This window comes from Arabidopsis thaliana, chromosome 2 (genome assembly GCF_000001735.4).
Source record: "Arabidopsis thaliana chromosome 2, partial sequence".
NCBI classification, from domain to species: domain Eukaryota; kingdom Viridiplantae; phylum Streptophyta; class Magnoliopsida; order Brassicales; family Brassicaceae; genus Arabidopsis; species Arabidopsis thaliana.
In genome coordinates this window covers 5,577,968-5,591,606 of record NC_003071.7, presented here as the reverse complement: position 1 = coordinate 5,591,606, position 13,639 = coordinate 5,577,968, and the positions used below count along the sequence as shown (strand labels likewise).

The window sequence follows — 13,639 nt, the reverse complement described above, 5'->3', positions numbered from 1 at the left end:
ATGCAAATTAACGATTTGTAAGTTTTTAGAAATAAAAAATTTGGTTGAAATAAAATTTTAAGGGCTTGTATGTTATTAGTAAATAGTATAGGGATCTTTGGGGAAAAAGTCAACAAAAAAATATGTATATGTAGATATTATTAATCGTCCGATAACCCAATCTCTCATTTCTCTGAAAAATCTTTTAGAGAGAGAAAGTTGATGAATTCTCTTGTCGTCCGAAGGTTTTTCCGGTTTCCATATCCCGAGTATGCGGGCTTATCGTCTGGCAGCTCCTCACTCTTTTAGTGGTGTTAGCCAGCTCTCGTCCGTCATCGATGGCTTTCAAAGCGGCGATGGTCGGCTTCTTATCGGCTTTTTTGCCGTTTGCTTCTTCATGTTTACTGTTTTTGTTTCGGGTGCGATTTCTCTCATGGCTTGCTTTGTTGGATCTGCCGCTTCGTCGTTGTCCTAAACTCAAGAAGGTTTATGGTTTCGATTATGCCTTTGTTTGGTGATTATAGCTTCTTTTGCTATGCTGATGTTGATTGCCTTTTCGTCGTTGTTCCATGGTATCCAGAGCTTCAATATGCTAGACAATCAGTTATGGACTCTTCAATTTAATCAATTTCTCTTTACCCGAATTTGCTGGAAGTTCTAGCGTTTGGTTAAAATTGGTTGATTGATGATTGTCCCTTTTACCCAGGTGAGCAAACAAAATTTTATTGTTAAGATAAGATTTCCTGCAATTATGGAGTTGGGCTCTTGTGCGATGGAGGTTGGTGGAATAACATGTGTCCATAGTTAATTTGCATTAAGTACTTGAATTTGCATTAATTGGACTGCACTTAAATACTTGAATTTGCGTTAAGAGCTTGATTGGTTTTCCCGCTAAAACCCGCTTAGCGGTTGTTAGTGGTCGATTGCGGTTATTAGCGCTTGTTAGCCGTTGGTACCAATCATAAAAACCGCTCCATGCCGCTTTGAACCGTTCGAGATCGCTTGATTTCAAAAGCTCCTTCCCGCAAGCATTTGCGGCTGCGGGCGGTTGCATTTGATTTAAAAAATGGAAAATTCTAAAAAAGAAAAATAATTAAGTTAAAAGATATATTATCAAGTCTTAAATATATTCACATTTATTTCATCTAACTTTAAATTTTCAATATTAATAATTATTTTGTTTTCAACATAAAATTTACTTGAATAATTATTTATGGTTTTTGATCATTTCTTATGTTTAAAAATTTATACTTTTTCATAATTATAGTTTTTGGTGTTTTTAGTTTTTGTTTTAAAATCATATATATTAAAAAATTTGGTAATGGTTTAACCGCTATTGTACTCGCTGATTAACCAGTCGTAAATCTCCCGCAAACACACCCATTTTTAACCGCTAAACCAGTCGGTCAAAATGCTAAATAACGCTTGAAACCGCAATTGTCCGCTTTCGCAAACTCCCGCAACCGCAACCGCAACCGCTGCCGTTTAAACCAGTCAAGCCCTAATATGCAAAAGTTTGTAAGTCTAAGCAAAATGCTAAAGTAGAAACTTACAAATAGTTATCAAGTATCTTCATCTTTAGCATTTTGCTTAGACTTAGAAACTTTTGTTATAATTGGGCTGCCTTGTTGGGCTTGTAAAATACTTTGTCAATCTTTAAAAATAAACCTATATTCTTTAATTTGCTCCTACTAACCCCTCAACGATCAAGCTAAAATCATGGCATGCTTTATTCACTGATTTTTCATCCCTCATATAATTCCAATTAATTCAAATTTTTCTCTATTTCATCTTTCTTTCTATTATCTTCCATCTTTTTTCTCTTGCGGATGCTAAAGAAACGACTATGAAAATTCTATTCAGGTTAATGCTTAATTTTTATTTTTATTCATTCATTTGCTATTTAACTCATATTAATTGTGATTTTATTATACTCATATTTTCCAAATTACAAATTATTTTTAGTTTAAACCATTTTGTTGTTAATCAACAAATACAAATATTTGCATTTTGTTGTTAATTATTTGTTGCGCAAAATAAACAAATACAAATATTGCAATATGTTGTTAATAATTTGTTAGTTGTTAAACTAATTTTTCTTAGTTAACTCTATAAAAATTTTATATATTATCTAAAAAACAGAAAAATAACTAGGACTTGTAGATAGTATAAAGATCTACTTTTATTTTCCAAACCCTTTATGATGGGATCTCTACTGCTCTCTTATCAACCTCAATCTTTAGATGCAAAAAATATATATAATTAGTTTTAATTGTAGAACTAAAGGTTTTAATAATCTGTTGAATGATTATCAAAAATATTACAATAATGTAAAATTACATTGCATTTGATTTTAGTTTTTTGTCCCGGGTAAAATACTAGTATTATCAATAAAACAAACAAAAAAAAAGAATAGGGAAATTTGCAAATATAACACAAAAAAACTTTAATTAACAAAAGAATATCAAAACAAAAAAAAAAGATGATATTCTATATATTTTGTGTATTAATCACAATTTTACCCCTTCTCTCTCCCTCTCTTTCCCCTCTCTCTCTCCATCTCTCTCTCCTCCTTCTCTCATAACGTATTTTTCTTCTCTCTTATTATACTTTTTTCTTAATGTTTTTTACTTCTATTCTATTCTAACCAAAAAAAATATTACACATAATAAAATTTATAATACAACTATCACCTATTTATTAAACAATCACCTCCATTAACAATTCACCATTATCCATATCACTAGTTCACTGCTATAACCGTATTGCCGCCACTACCACCATCATTTTTACCATTAGTACCACCACTACAATCGTTATCATCATCACCATTACTACCGTCAACCCCACCATTATCGCTATCGTCAACGTCACCACAATAGTTTACCTCGCTTGCTTGGGTTCCCAATATTGTATCTCTCAGGATATAGTTTTTCAATGGGGATCTGAAAATAGTATAGTACAACATTTTATTTCTATGCATCATAAATAGTACAATATAAATTTACTTACAAACTATTTACTATTTTATAAATACAATTCCGATTTTAAAATTTCAAACTATGTTGTATGTAGAAAAAAACATAATTTTCTATTTAATAAATCTCAGAATTAGAATCTATTTTTTAGAAAAGATATATAACAAAAATATACAAATGAGTAAAAACTAAATGAAGTGATACTAAATCATCTCGCAGACTACTCCACCCCAAAATTATCTTTTCTCAACCCTTACATACTACTTTATTAATTTATACATACATAATATTATATTCTTAATTAAACTTTTAATTTTGGTTATACACCTAATTCACCAAAACCCATCTATCTTTTCTCCAAACGCTTTTTTTTTCTCTCACTTCAAAATCTCCCCGAGACCTCTCGCCTTCTCTCGCAGCCAACGATCCCATCCAAAACCAAAACTCGCTCTCCGGTGATCGTCTTTCCTTTACCTCGCCGACCTTCTCCGTCTTCTCTATAACTCATTTCTCTTCTTTTCTCTTTTCTAGTTATATTGAGATTGTGGCTGCAAGAGAAACGGCAAAATGCTGCTACTGAAGCAAATCTCACCACCGTTCCATCTCCACCAACTCCGCCGCCGTATCTCCACCATCATCTCCGCCGGATTCACTCTCAACCTCCCAAAACTCGAACCTTCCTCCGACGCCGAACTAATCTCCCAAATGTTAATAACAAATCACAACCCATTCCACTTCATGGAATCATCTCTCCAACTCAACGGCATCTCCCTCACTCCCAACCTCATCCACCAAACCCTCCTCCGTCTCCGTCACAATTCCAAAATTGCCCTCTCCTTCTTCCAATATCTACGCTCCTTACCCTCTCCTTCAACAACACCAACCTCTTTCAATCTCATCATCGATATCCTCGGCCGTGTTCGTCAATTCGACGTCGTTAGACAACTTATAGTCGAAATGGATCAAACTTCTCCTGAGACCTTCTTAATCCTCGTTAAACGGTTAATCGCCGCCGGGCTTACTCGACAAGCGGTTCGTGCTTTCGACGATGCGCCTTGTTTTCTCGAGAATCGTCGTTTCCGTTTAGTCGAATTCGGGTTTTTACTCGATACGCTTTGTAAATACGGTTACACGAAAATGGCCGTTGGTGTTTTTAATGAAAGGAAGGAAGAGTTTGGTTCTGATGAGAAGGTTTACACTATTTTGATCGCTGGTTGGTGTAAGCTTAGGAGGATTGATATGGCGGAGAAGTTTTTGGTAGAGATGATTGAGTCTGGGATTGAGCCTAATGTTGTTACGTATAATGTATTGCTTAACGGGATTTGTAGGACGGCGAGTTTGCATCCGGAAGAGAGATTTGAGAGGAATGTGAGAAATGCAGAGAAGGTGTTCGATGAAATGCGTCAGAGAGGGATTGAGCCCGATGTTACGAGTTTTTCTATCGTGCTTCATATGTATAGCCGAGCTCATAAAGCTGAGTTGACGTTGGATAAGATGAAATTGATGAAAGCGAAAGGGATTAGCCCGACGATTGAAACGTATACATCGGTTGTTAAATGTTTGTGTTCTTGTGGGAGGTTAGAGGAAGCGGAGGAGTTGCTTGAAACAATGGTGGAGAGCGGGATTAGCCCGTCTTCCGCGACGTACAATTGTTTTTTTAAAGAGTACAAAGGAAGGAAAGATGCTAATGGAGCGATGAATCTGTATAGGAAGATGAAGAATGGATTGTGTAAGCCAAGTACGCAGACGTATAATGTTTTGTTAGGTACGTTTATCAATTTGGGGAAGATGGAGACTGTGAAAGAGATATGGGATGATCTTAAAGCAAGTGAAACGGGTCCGGATTTGGACTCGTACACATCGTTGGTTCATGGGTTGTGTAGTAAGGAGAAATGGAAGGAGGCTTGTGGATACTTTGTGGAGATGATAGAGAGAGGTTTCTTACCACAAAAGCTAACTTTTGAGACTTTGTATAAAGGATTAATACAGTCTAATAAGATGAGGACTTGGAGGAGGTTGAAGAAGAAACTCGACGAGGAATCTATAACCTTCGGGTCTGAGTTTCAGAGATATCCTTTTGAGCCTTACAAGAGATGAGTTAGTAAAGTTGTAATGAAGCAACTGGCAAAAAAAATGTAAGGCATTAAGTCAAAGTTTTGTTTTTCATAAATTAGTAACACATGTAACGTTTGGACAGAGCCAAGGTCAAAAGTTTTAGAGCATTTCCATCCATGGGTTCTTAAGAATATTGAAAAATCTCTTAAAACAAAATAAGAATTAAAAAAAACAAAACAAAAAGAGCTCTTAAAAGAAGAAAATAGTTCTTAGATAAAAACTTTTAGATATATTCTTTCATTTTTTAAGAACCCTTTCATATTCAATTATTCTTTTGTATATCAAAAATGTTTAGAATTTTAGATAAGAATCCCTTGTTGGAGTTGGTTATAGGAAATAAATAAATACGGAAAAGCTTTCTCTCTCTTCTCTCTCTCAAAATTTTCAAAGAGAAAAAGCTAAAGACTTTTATGGCCGTCCAGATTTTTTCTGGCTTTGCCTGCCAATAGGGATTATCATCTGGCAACTACCAGCTCTTTCCGGTGTTGGCCAGCTCTTGTCTGGCATCATTCGACTTTCATAGCGATGATATCTGGTTTTGCTGTCGGCACTTCTTTGCTGCTTTTTGTTTTTTTATAAATTAGTTTTTTTTGAATAAAAGTTGCGGTTAAACCTCATCGGATATGCGTAGTAGTGGTGGTGTTTGTGGCAATTCTCCACTCAAAAGGGTCTTACCTATCCTTGGGTTTACGGTTTATGGAAAATAATTAGGCGATTTGCAATTTAGTTGAAGATTCAATGCAATTTCTCAACTTATTACTATTGCTTTTAGCTGTTTCGTTTTATTAAAGCTTCGATTGATTTAGTTAACAGAAGTAGAATAGTTGGATATCTTATCTCTTTTACGTTGTTTTGCGATGAATCTCAAAAAAAAAAAAATGATGATTCAAGCAAGTGATTGAGATTAATGGTTCCATATTAGATCTTTACTTCTGTTTTGTAGTTATCGGAGAATTACAGAAGAATTTATACTCGATTCATTCGATGTTAGTTTCAAGCTCCGGTGGAATCGATGGCTTCAACGGCGAAAGAGGATGACGAAAATCTTTTGTCTCCTCATTTTCCACGCGTTATCGATGTCGTGTCTTGAGATCTTTTATTTCGATCCAATCTTTTTCTTAAGCGATGCAAATGGTTGGGCTCGTATTGGGCCTTATTAGTTTCGTTTTTACAATTAAACGAGATTAAATGTCGGTTTAAGGTTAAACCTTAAAGAATATGTACCTAATAAAAATAAAATACTAATATTATCTATGAAAAAAACGTTAAAGTGATTATTAAAATAAAATTTATGATAATATATTATTAGTGTTTATATGTCGGTTTGAGTTTATTAAAACGAGGTTACGATTTAATGTTACAATTATAAACAATTTAATGTTAATAAGCAAATGTTAGAGTTTAGATTTTTACAATTAAATGAGGTTAAATGTTGGTTTCTGGTATTAAGGAATAATTTAGATTTTCCAATTAAACAAGGTTATATGTCACATGACTAGGGTTTAGATTTTACAATTAAACAAAGTAATATTTCAGATTGAGTTTATAAAGGAGGATTAAGCTTTAGATTTTACAATTAACCGAGATTATATATTTATTTAGGTTTAATAAAAAGTGGTTAGTCTTTATATTTTACAATTAAATATGGTTAAATGATTGTTTTCGTTTTATAAAAGTGATTTTTTTTGTCAAACATAAAGAGTGATTAAGTATTATATTTTATCTACATGTACATTTGTGGTAGATTTTTTGGTCAAAAATCCTAATACTATTTACTAATAACATACAAGTCCTCACAAATCCTATCTCAACCAAATATTTTATTCCTAAGAACTTACAATTCGTTAGTTTGCATTACATAATTTAATTAACTATTTCCTTTATTACATATTAGTCCCTACAAAATCTATCTAAAAAAGATTTTTGTCTAAATTTATATCTTTAATTAAATCTTATCTTTATTAAACTACATTCAATTAATTACTAATTTCTTTAAATCTGTTTATCTACATTAAATACAAATATATGACTTTTCTTTCACTTTTATTTGTTCTTATATCTAATTTCTTAAATTTTATAAAAAGAAATATAGTTAATAAAATATTAGATTTTTTCCAGCATATGATGTAATTAAAAAAATTTAAAACAGACTTATATTACTCAATCGATGAAGAAAAAAAAATAAGTGAAAAAGGTCCCACATTGCTTAAGATATTGCGAAAATGGTTCAGACTCTTACTATAAAAAGAACCAAAATGATTTTGAATATGAATGAACTAGAAGCATGATTTATTAGGCATCCAAAATTAAAAGTATTATCCGGCATACTCTGATTCTTTATTTTAGAAAAACTTGAATCTTTAAAAAAGGTCAAATTTTTATTAATATTTAAACTTTATTAAAAGTTAAATATTACAAGTTTTAAAACTTTCAAAATTTAAACTTTATAAAACGTTTAATTATTTATAACTTAAAACTTTTATGAAGTTAATATTATAAATATATATATAAATATATTAATACAAGACGGTATACTACATGTGAAATCCTAGAGATAACAATCACAATTATAACGTTTGGATAGAAATTATTTTTTTTGAAATTTCAAAAATTACAAATTATTTAAAATTTATAAAAAAATGACAAAATGATGTATAATTTCACGGGACGGTGTTATATAGTGGAACGAGTTTGGATCGATATTCATATGAGATGGCATACTATGGGTCAAATCCTAGAATTAACAATTAAAATATAATTTTAAAAATTAAACAAAACTAACAATATTAACAAAACAAATATAACTTAAAATTTCAAAATTTATAGTTATAAAAATCATCCCAAGGTGTATCACACATAAAAAAACAATAGCATATAACTATAGATCATCTTAACAACAAAAATTCAATCTTTTGATAAAAATATAGGTTGTGGACCCCAACATTTCTTTTAAAGGGATCAATTAGCATTAATTGTGGATGTCGGATTCAGACACTCAAGTATTTATTTATTTAGTGGGAAGGATTATTCTTGAGGACAAATATACTATAAAATAGATAAATGATTATAGAAAAAACTATGAGTATTGTAAAAGAATGTGTATAGCTAATTTACACCAAGAAATGCGTGTGTCTTTACATGGTCTTAGACCCACAATTTATACCCAAAGAATACATTTAATACCTATTTACTCACAATCATTCTACTTTAAATATATCTGTTTTTAGTCTTTGAATTAACTATTTGAACGTTTAAACCGAGTCCACTCCGAGCCTTCTGGACCTCAGCTCTCGCCCCATTCGGTTTCTCCAATTTGAGTAATCCTGACTTCGATGCTGCCTTCATCTCGCAAACCAACATCTCGCCCATACTCTCACCTCGAGGATGCTTATGGGCCCTCCCTCTTATGAGCTTCTTCTACTTGTGCCGCAATCTTTGGCTGGATCCGAACTCATGATGCGGGATCCGACACCAACAATTAGCCCCCCAAGTCTTTCGAATTGTTACTCCAGTTCAGAAGGCTTTAATGTTCTAAGGACAAAGATTGTGCCAAATGACTCTCCGATTTCCCGCCTAAATTACGTAATCGAGTTGATTTCAGAATCTCCTTCAATTACTCGCGTGACACTTGTCGCAATTATGACCGTATATTATTTATTTACAATTAAAGCAGGGAAACTCTTCCACGACTTCCAAGGCGGTTCCGTCATCATCACTGGCTCGCATCTCCCGAACAAGGATGAGAATTGGCATCACCCGTGGTTTTTAGTCAAAAAGAGCCCTGCCTCGATCGGAAACCTCCCGGACTTGCTCTCCTCGAAGTGGAATACTAAGCCCGGTAGTTGTTAGGTCATGCATATGAACTTCATTTTATTTCTTATCTTATCTGACCAACTTCTATTTTTTAATTCGCAGCTTTCATCGCACCAACCCTTTCGACCGTCGAATTCAGCGAATTCTTCAAGATTGTCATTGAAGGAGAAACCCTTTGGAACTCCTTTACTCTCGACCGGTTCATAGAGGCCAACCACAAACTTAGGATGAGCCCCCCTGGACATCTCCTCCAGCTGCTACTGCCCCCTCCCTTACCTAAAGGGAATCTGCTCGGGCCATCGCAGCTCGACGCAAGACCCTGTCCAAGTCGATTGTGGAGGCTTGCGAAGTGAACAAATCATTCCTCCAATCCACGGTCGACAAGAAGGAATATAGCAGAACCTTGCTAGTCGACGGTGGCAGTGCCGATGGGACAAGATCCGCCGGTGCTTATAGACCCACTCCTCACCGTGAAGGCCATAGCGGTCGGTCGTCTCACAAGGAACGATCACCTCGCCGTGACTCACCTCGGCCCACCTCTCGAACTGGACTAAGCAGCGAACCACTTGCTGACCTGATTCAGAAGAAGAGAGACAGATCAACCCGCAGCAGCTCCTCCCCCAAACAAGACAAGACGAGAGCCCAACTGATCGCTTTCCTCGGCCATCGCCGCCACCCCGCTATATGGGTCCTCCTCCTCCAGTCACCGTATCCCTTCATCCGGATCAAGAGGTGAAAAGGCCGAGCGGAGTGCTAACCCCCGGCGGGAAGAAGCTGAGGTCCGAGATGCTGGAACTAAGGCTGTTTTAGTTCCTCACACCAAGTCGCTCACGGGTTAGAAATTACCTTCTATTTTATATTATTACATTTTTTTATCATTTCTACTTATTGAGTTAGCGCTCCTCGACTGGTTCAACGTTCTCTAACAGCGATGGAAACAGTGGGAAACGTTTATCGATGTTTAAAAACCCGAAAAGACACCATCCTGCCAGCCTTCGATAGATGACGTTCTGCAATTCGCGAGCGATTCCTACTCCATGCCAACCACTCATCTCGGGTTAGTTCCCTTTACCCACAATGGATCTTTTAATCTTTGATCCTTCACTTAGACGTTAATCCCTTCTCGGTATTACCTGGTTCAAGTGAATAGCGAACTCAACGACATGATTGAGTACTACGAAAGGCTGCTGCTAGACAGGGAAAAGGAGGTGATGACGTGGAAAGATAAGTCATCGTCCCTCGAGTCTGATCTCCGCTCTTCAAATGACGCTAGGCAGAAACTGGAGGATCAACTGGACAATCTCTCCTCCGAACTCATGAAGTCCAATGGTGAGCTGTAGGAGCAGTACCAGAGGTATGACAAGATCCAAGAAGAACTCTCAACTTCTTAGGACAAACTTTCGGAATCTGAATCCAGTGCCTACGAATTGTCCAACTAGCTGTCCGAATTGCAGCTCAAGTACAAAGCGGTGGCCAACTATCGGGATGCTGAGTTAGCGAGGTCGACATCAAAGGCCACGAAGGAAGTGAAAGGTCGCAGGATGGAGATGGAATCAGACATCAAGGAGTACGAGAGCAATCTCCTCCTTTTGGACAAAACCCATGAAGATGACTTCTCCGAGGAACGAGAGAGGGACGAGTTGAAGACCGTCCTGGAAGAGAAGCGAAATCGTTTAGCTGCCCTTCCTTCCTCATCGTTCAACCCTCAACAGTTTGAGGAGTTCTTCACCGAATCGCCTCCTTTGAGCGAATCTGGTTTACACTGGGCTGGTACATTCCAACTCTCTTTTTTTTTAAAACCAATTCACAGCGAATTACTCTTGTATTTTTCTTAATCCGAGATAATTGCCTTGGTGTTAGCGATCACGTGGAACCCAAAATACCTATCGCGCCGGCGTCAATTCCGGAGGCGGTAGTCACTCCGCCTCAAATTCCTCCATCCACGAACTCGGAGACAGTGGTCATCGAGAACGACGATGGTTCAGACTCCGGGGTTCCTAGCGAGCAGCCTACTACTGGCGAGCCGGATGAGACTGAGACAACTGACGCAGATCCTGAGCCAGCTCAAACCGAACCCGAGGTGCCCGAGAACATGTAGTGGTTGTGTCCACTTAGTAGGGATTGTCCCTTAAACTAAAAATTTATTATTGTTTTACGAGTTATTTTACCTGCCGGTGTTCTCTTTCCTCACGCCTGCTTTCACTTCCCCTCGAAAGACAAAAAGGAGGCGTACGATTTTATGGATAAGGTAAATCCTCTCTCTTTCTCTTTTTCGGGACAAATTCTACTCGTTTTTAACCAGTTCGTATTCTAGGTCGTCGACAAGTATCGCCGCTTATGCGATGAAAGGCAACGTTTGGGCCTCAAGAGGCAAACGCTCGAGACCCGAATTGCCCGTATCGAGAGGAAGGTAAGGGCTATGGAGAACGACCATTTTCAATGGGAGTGGAGGAACTTCGACTGTGTGGCGAAGATCCAGCATATGCTCCGGATGTACCTTCGTGCTCGAGGCCAAGTCCCTGGTACTGTAAAAGCTCCGGTCAAAGTGATCCCGTCTAACAGTGAAGACGGGGACGACGAAGAGGAGGACAGCAACCCTTGGAAGCGCGTGAAGAATGAACCCGACGTGGACGTTAAAAATGAGGTGTCCATTTCGAACCCCGAACCGGCGATGAAGGACCCTGTTCCCGAGCCCCTTCCCTAAATGTTCTCTGAGACTCAAAACTCTTTTTTATTATTTTCGCATGGACTTACCTATTGGGCTTCGGCCCATTTTATTTAAGGAAACTTTCCAACTTTCCTTGATTCATCAAATATTCGTTTTGGAGATACTCTTTGAATGCAGGGCGAACAAGGCGACGTGAATGCTTCCGCGAATCACTCCGGCTTTACATAGAATCGCATCTTTGAAAGCTAAGAAACCTCCCTATAGATTTCCTCTCTAGGGTTTTCTTCATTCCTCACTAACAATACCGTTCTTTTCTTTCGCGCTTATGGCCTTCAACCTCCGATGCTCGGAATCCATGCCAAACTTTTCGAGGATTGGGATGATCGAGGAGGACATTCCGAACGTACCAGACAGAGGATGCTCCCCACTTTGCAACTTCAGATCCCAGATCCGAGCTCCGTGTGCGTTAATCAAGGACCTTTCGAGCAGAGATCAGGACATCGCGATGTCCTTTATCAAAGCTCTCGCGGCTCAACAAAAAAAAGATCAACGGAAAAGAAGAAACTTCGAAAGAAGATCAACCAAATGCTGCAGAGAGTCACCGTGATATTAAGGGAGTTACACACCCTCAACTCTCACCCCGGAGACTGGATCGAACTCGGGATCGCAGAATTTGCCCGCATCCCGGATTGTATGATGCCCATTCTTGACATCGCCAGTCAAGGGGTCGAGGTGTTTTACAAGACGAGGAGGATTTCCTAGTTCGAAGTGTGTCTAAGACTTCGGCATCTTTTCCTTGTTTTTCTTTTTGAATAAATTTAGCTTTGCTTCCTGCTTTGTATGTTCGCATAGTCGAACTCCCTGTGTTCATTCGTTCGTATAATCGAACTCTTTTTCAACATGAATAAAACAAATTTTATTAATAGCTGAACTCGTTTCCGAGCTGCCTACGTACCCATTTCGGGATCAAGCCCCACCGTAGTTCATACAAAAAAATGCGTTTTTTTTTTAAACATAAAATTTCTTCAAGTTCACCACATTCCAAGGACGTTAGACTGGTCTGTTGATAATAGGTTTTTCAGTCAATTATCCTAAAACACCAATCATGTCGTTGTAGTATTTTAGGTTGTCAATCCAAATGGGTGTGATGCTAACAATCAAGATGTGATCAGAAGTCACTAAGTCAAGCCAAGCAATAACAGGTTTTGGTGTGTTCTAGCAATCCTAAGTGAACAAGCAGGAAACAGAAAATCAAACAGAAACAGTAAAACACTCGACCAACACAGCTCTTTGCAGAGCCCTGGGTGAGGTCGAGTGACAGGTCGAGTAACAGACAGAAAATGAAACAAAGATACTCGACTGCACAGTCTGTTGCCAGACAACTGGGTGGTCGAGTATCAGGTCGAGTAACAGTAAAGAATTGCAGAAACTAAGCAACAGGTGACAGGATGCAGTAAACAGCAGTAGAGTAAACAATAAAATCAATCAGACAAAGAATTCCTAAGGATGGGGTAATTGAGTAGTTTCGTTTCCTCAGTTTACAGGTGATTGACATGCTCAACAAATTAACCCTAGACAACAAGTTCGTTAACCAAATCTAAGTGCCACCGCAACAGAGACTCTCAAGCTAACCTAGTCCCAGACTCAATCACCATTGACGAGAGCTAACCTAACAGGCATTACGAATCAACAAGTTAAAGCCAAAACGCTCCCTGCAACCAATACCTTGGTACAGGGTCACGAATCTCTGGAATTAGTGGTTCAGGCATTTCATCGAACACCTTTTGGGTGCGGAAATGTCTGGGCTCAAATTCCAGTTGATCAGAAAGCAATAGGCATTAAGAACAACTAATCCAGAAGGGATCTATCAATCAATACTCAATCACCTAGCATACTGAGAATTCTACACTACTCTAACCCATCCTCAGAAACCTATTCACTACTCAGACATCATGACAGAAAGCATAAACGTTGAACAGGTTGAAGACATGATAACAGCAGTATGATAACAGAATGAATAACAGTAAACGAAAATCAAGAACAGAAACTGAATATTGAATACTGAATAGATAAAGAGAAATCCGGA

At 37.4% G+C, this 13,639-nt stretch overlaps 2 protein-coding genes, 1 long non-coding RNA gene and 3 pseudogenes across 7 annotated transcripts; 3 read left to right on the top strand and 3 right to left on the bottom strand.

The window, feature by feature from the left end:
* Nucleotides 1-184: 184 nt before the first annotated feature.
* Nucleotides 185-1,555, bottom strand: AT2G13430 (uncharacterized protein; the record flags this gene model as incomplete). Its single annotated transcript, NM_126929.1, has 3 exons — nucleotides 185-450; nucleotides 802-1,055; nucleotides 1,533-1,555. 3 exons carry the CDS (start codon nucleotides 1,553-1,555, stop codon nucleotides 185-187), a joined length of 543 nt encoding a protein of 180 aa, NP_178973.1.
* Nucleotides 193-887, top strand: AT2G13431 (annotated as a pseudogene; the record flags this gene model as incomplete). Its single annotated transcript has 2 exons — nucleotides 193-464; nucleotides 560-887.
* A 1,723-nt stretch (nucleotides 1,556-3,278) lies between the features above and the next one.
* AT2G13420 lies at nucleotides 3,279-5,195 on the top strand (annotated as a pseudogene). Of its 2 annotated transcripts, one of them has the most exons (2): nucleotides 3,279-3,412; nucleotides 3,489-5,187. The 2 variants fall into 2 exon arrangements; another variant differs by having other exon boundaries at nucleotides 3,332-5,195.
* Nucleotides 3,285-3,389, bottom strand: AT2G13422 (uncharacterized protein; the record flags this gene model as incomplete). Its single annotated transcript, NM_001124838.1, has 1 exon — nucleotides 3,285-3,389. The coding sequence occupies one exon, from the start codon at nucleotides 3,387-3,389 to the stop codon at nucleotides 3,285-3,287; it is 105 nt and encodes a 34-aa protein (NP_001118310.1).
* On the bottom strand, nucleotides 3,432-3,850 carry AT2G05895. The gene has a single exon (NR_140113.1). It is a non-coding gene; the product is annotated as an other RNA (long non-coding RNA).
* Nucleotides 5,196-8,743: 3,548 nt separating the features above from the next.
* AT2G13410 lies at nucleotides 8,744-11,682 on the top strand (annotated as a pseudogene). Its single transcript has 7 exons — nucleotides 8,744-8,910; nucleotides 8,988-9,719; nucleotides 9,815-9,942; nucleotides 10,029-10,239; nucleotides 10,325-10,655; nucleotides 10,746-11,133; nucleotides 11,200-11,682.
* The last annotated feature ends 1,957 nt before the right edge of the window (nucleotides 11,683-13,639 follow it).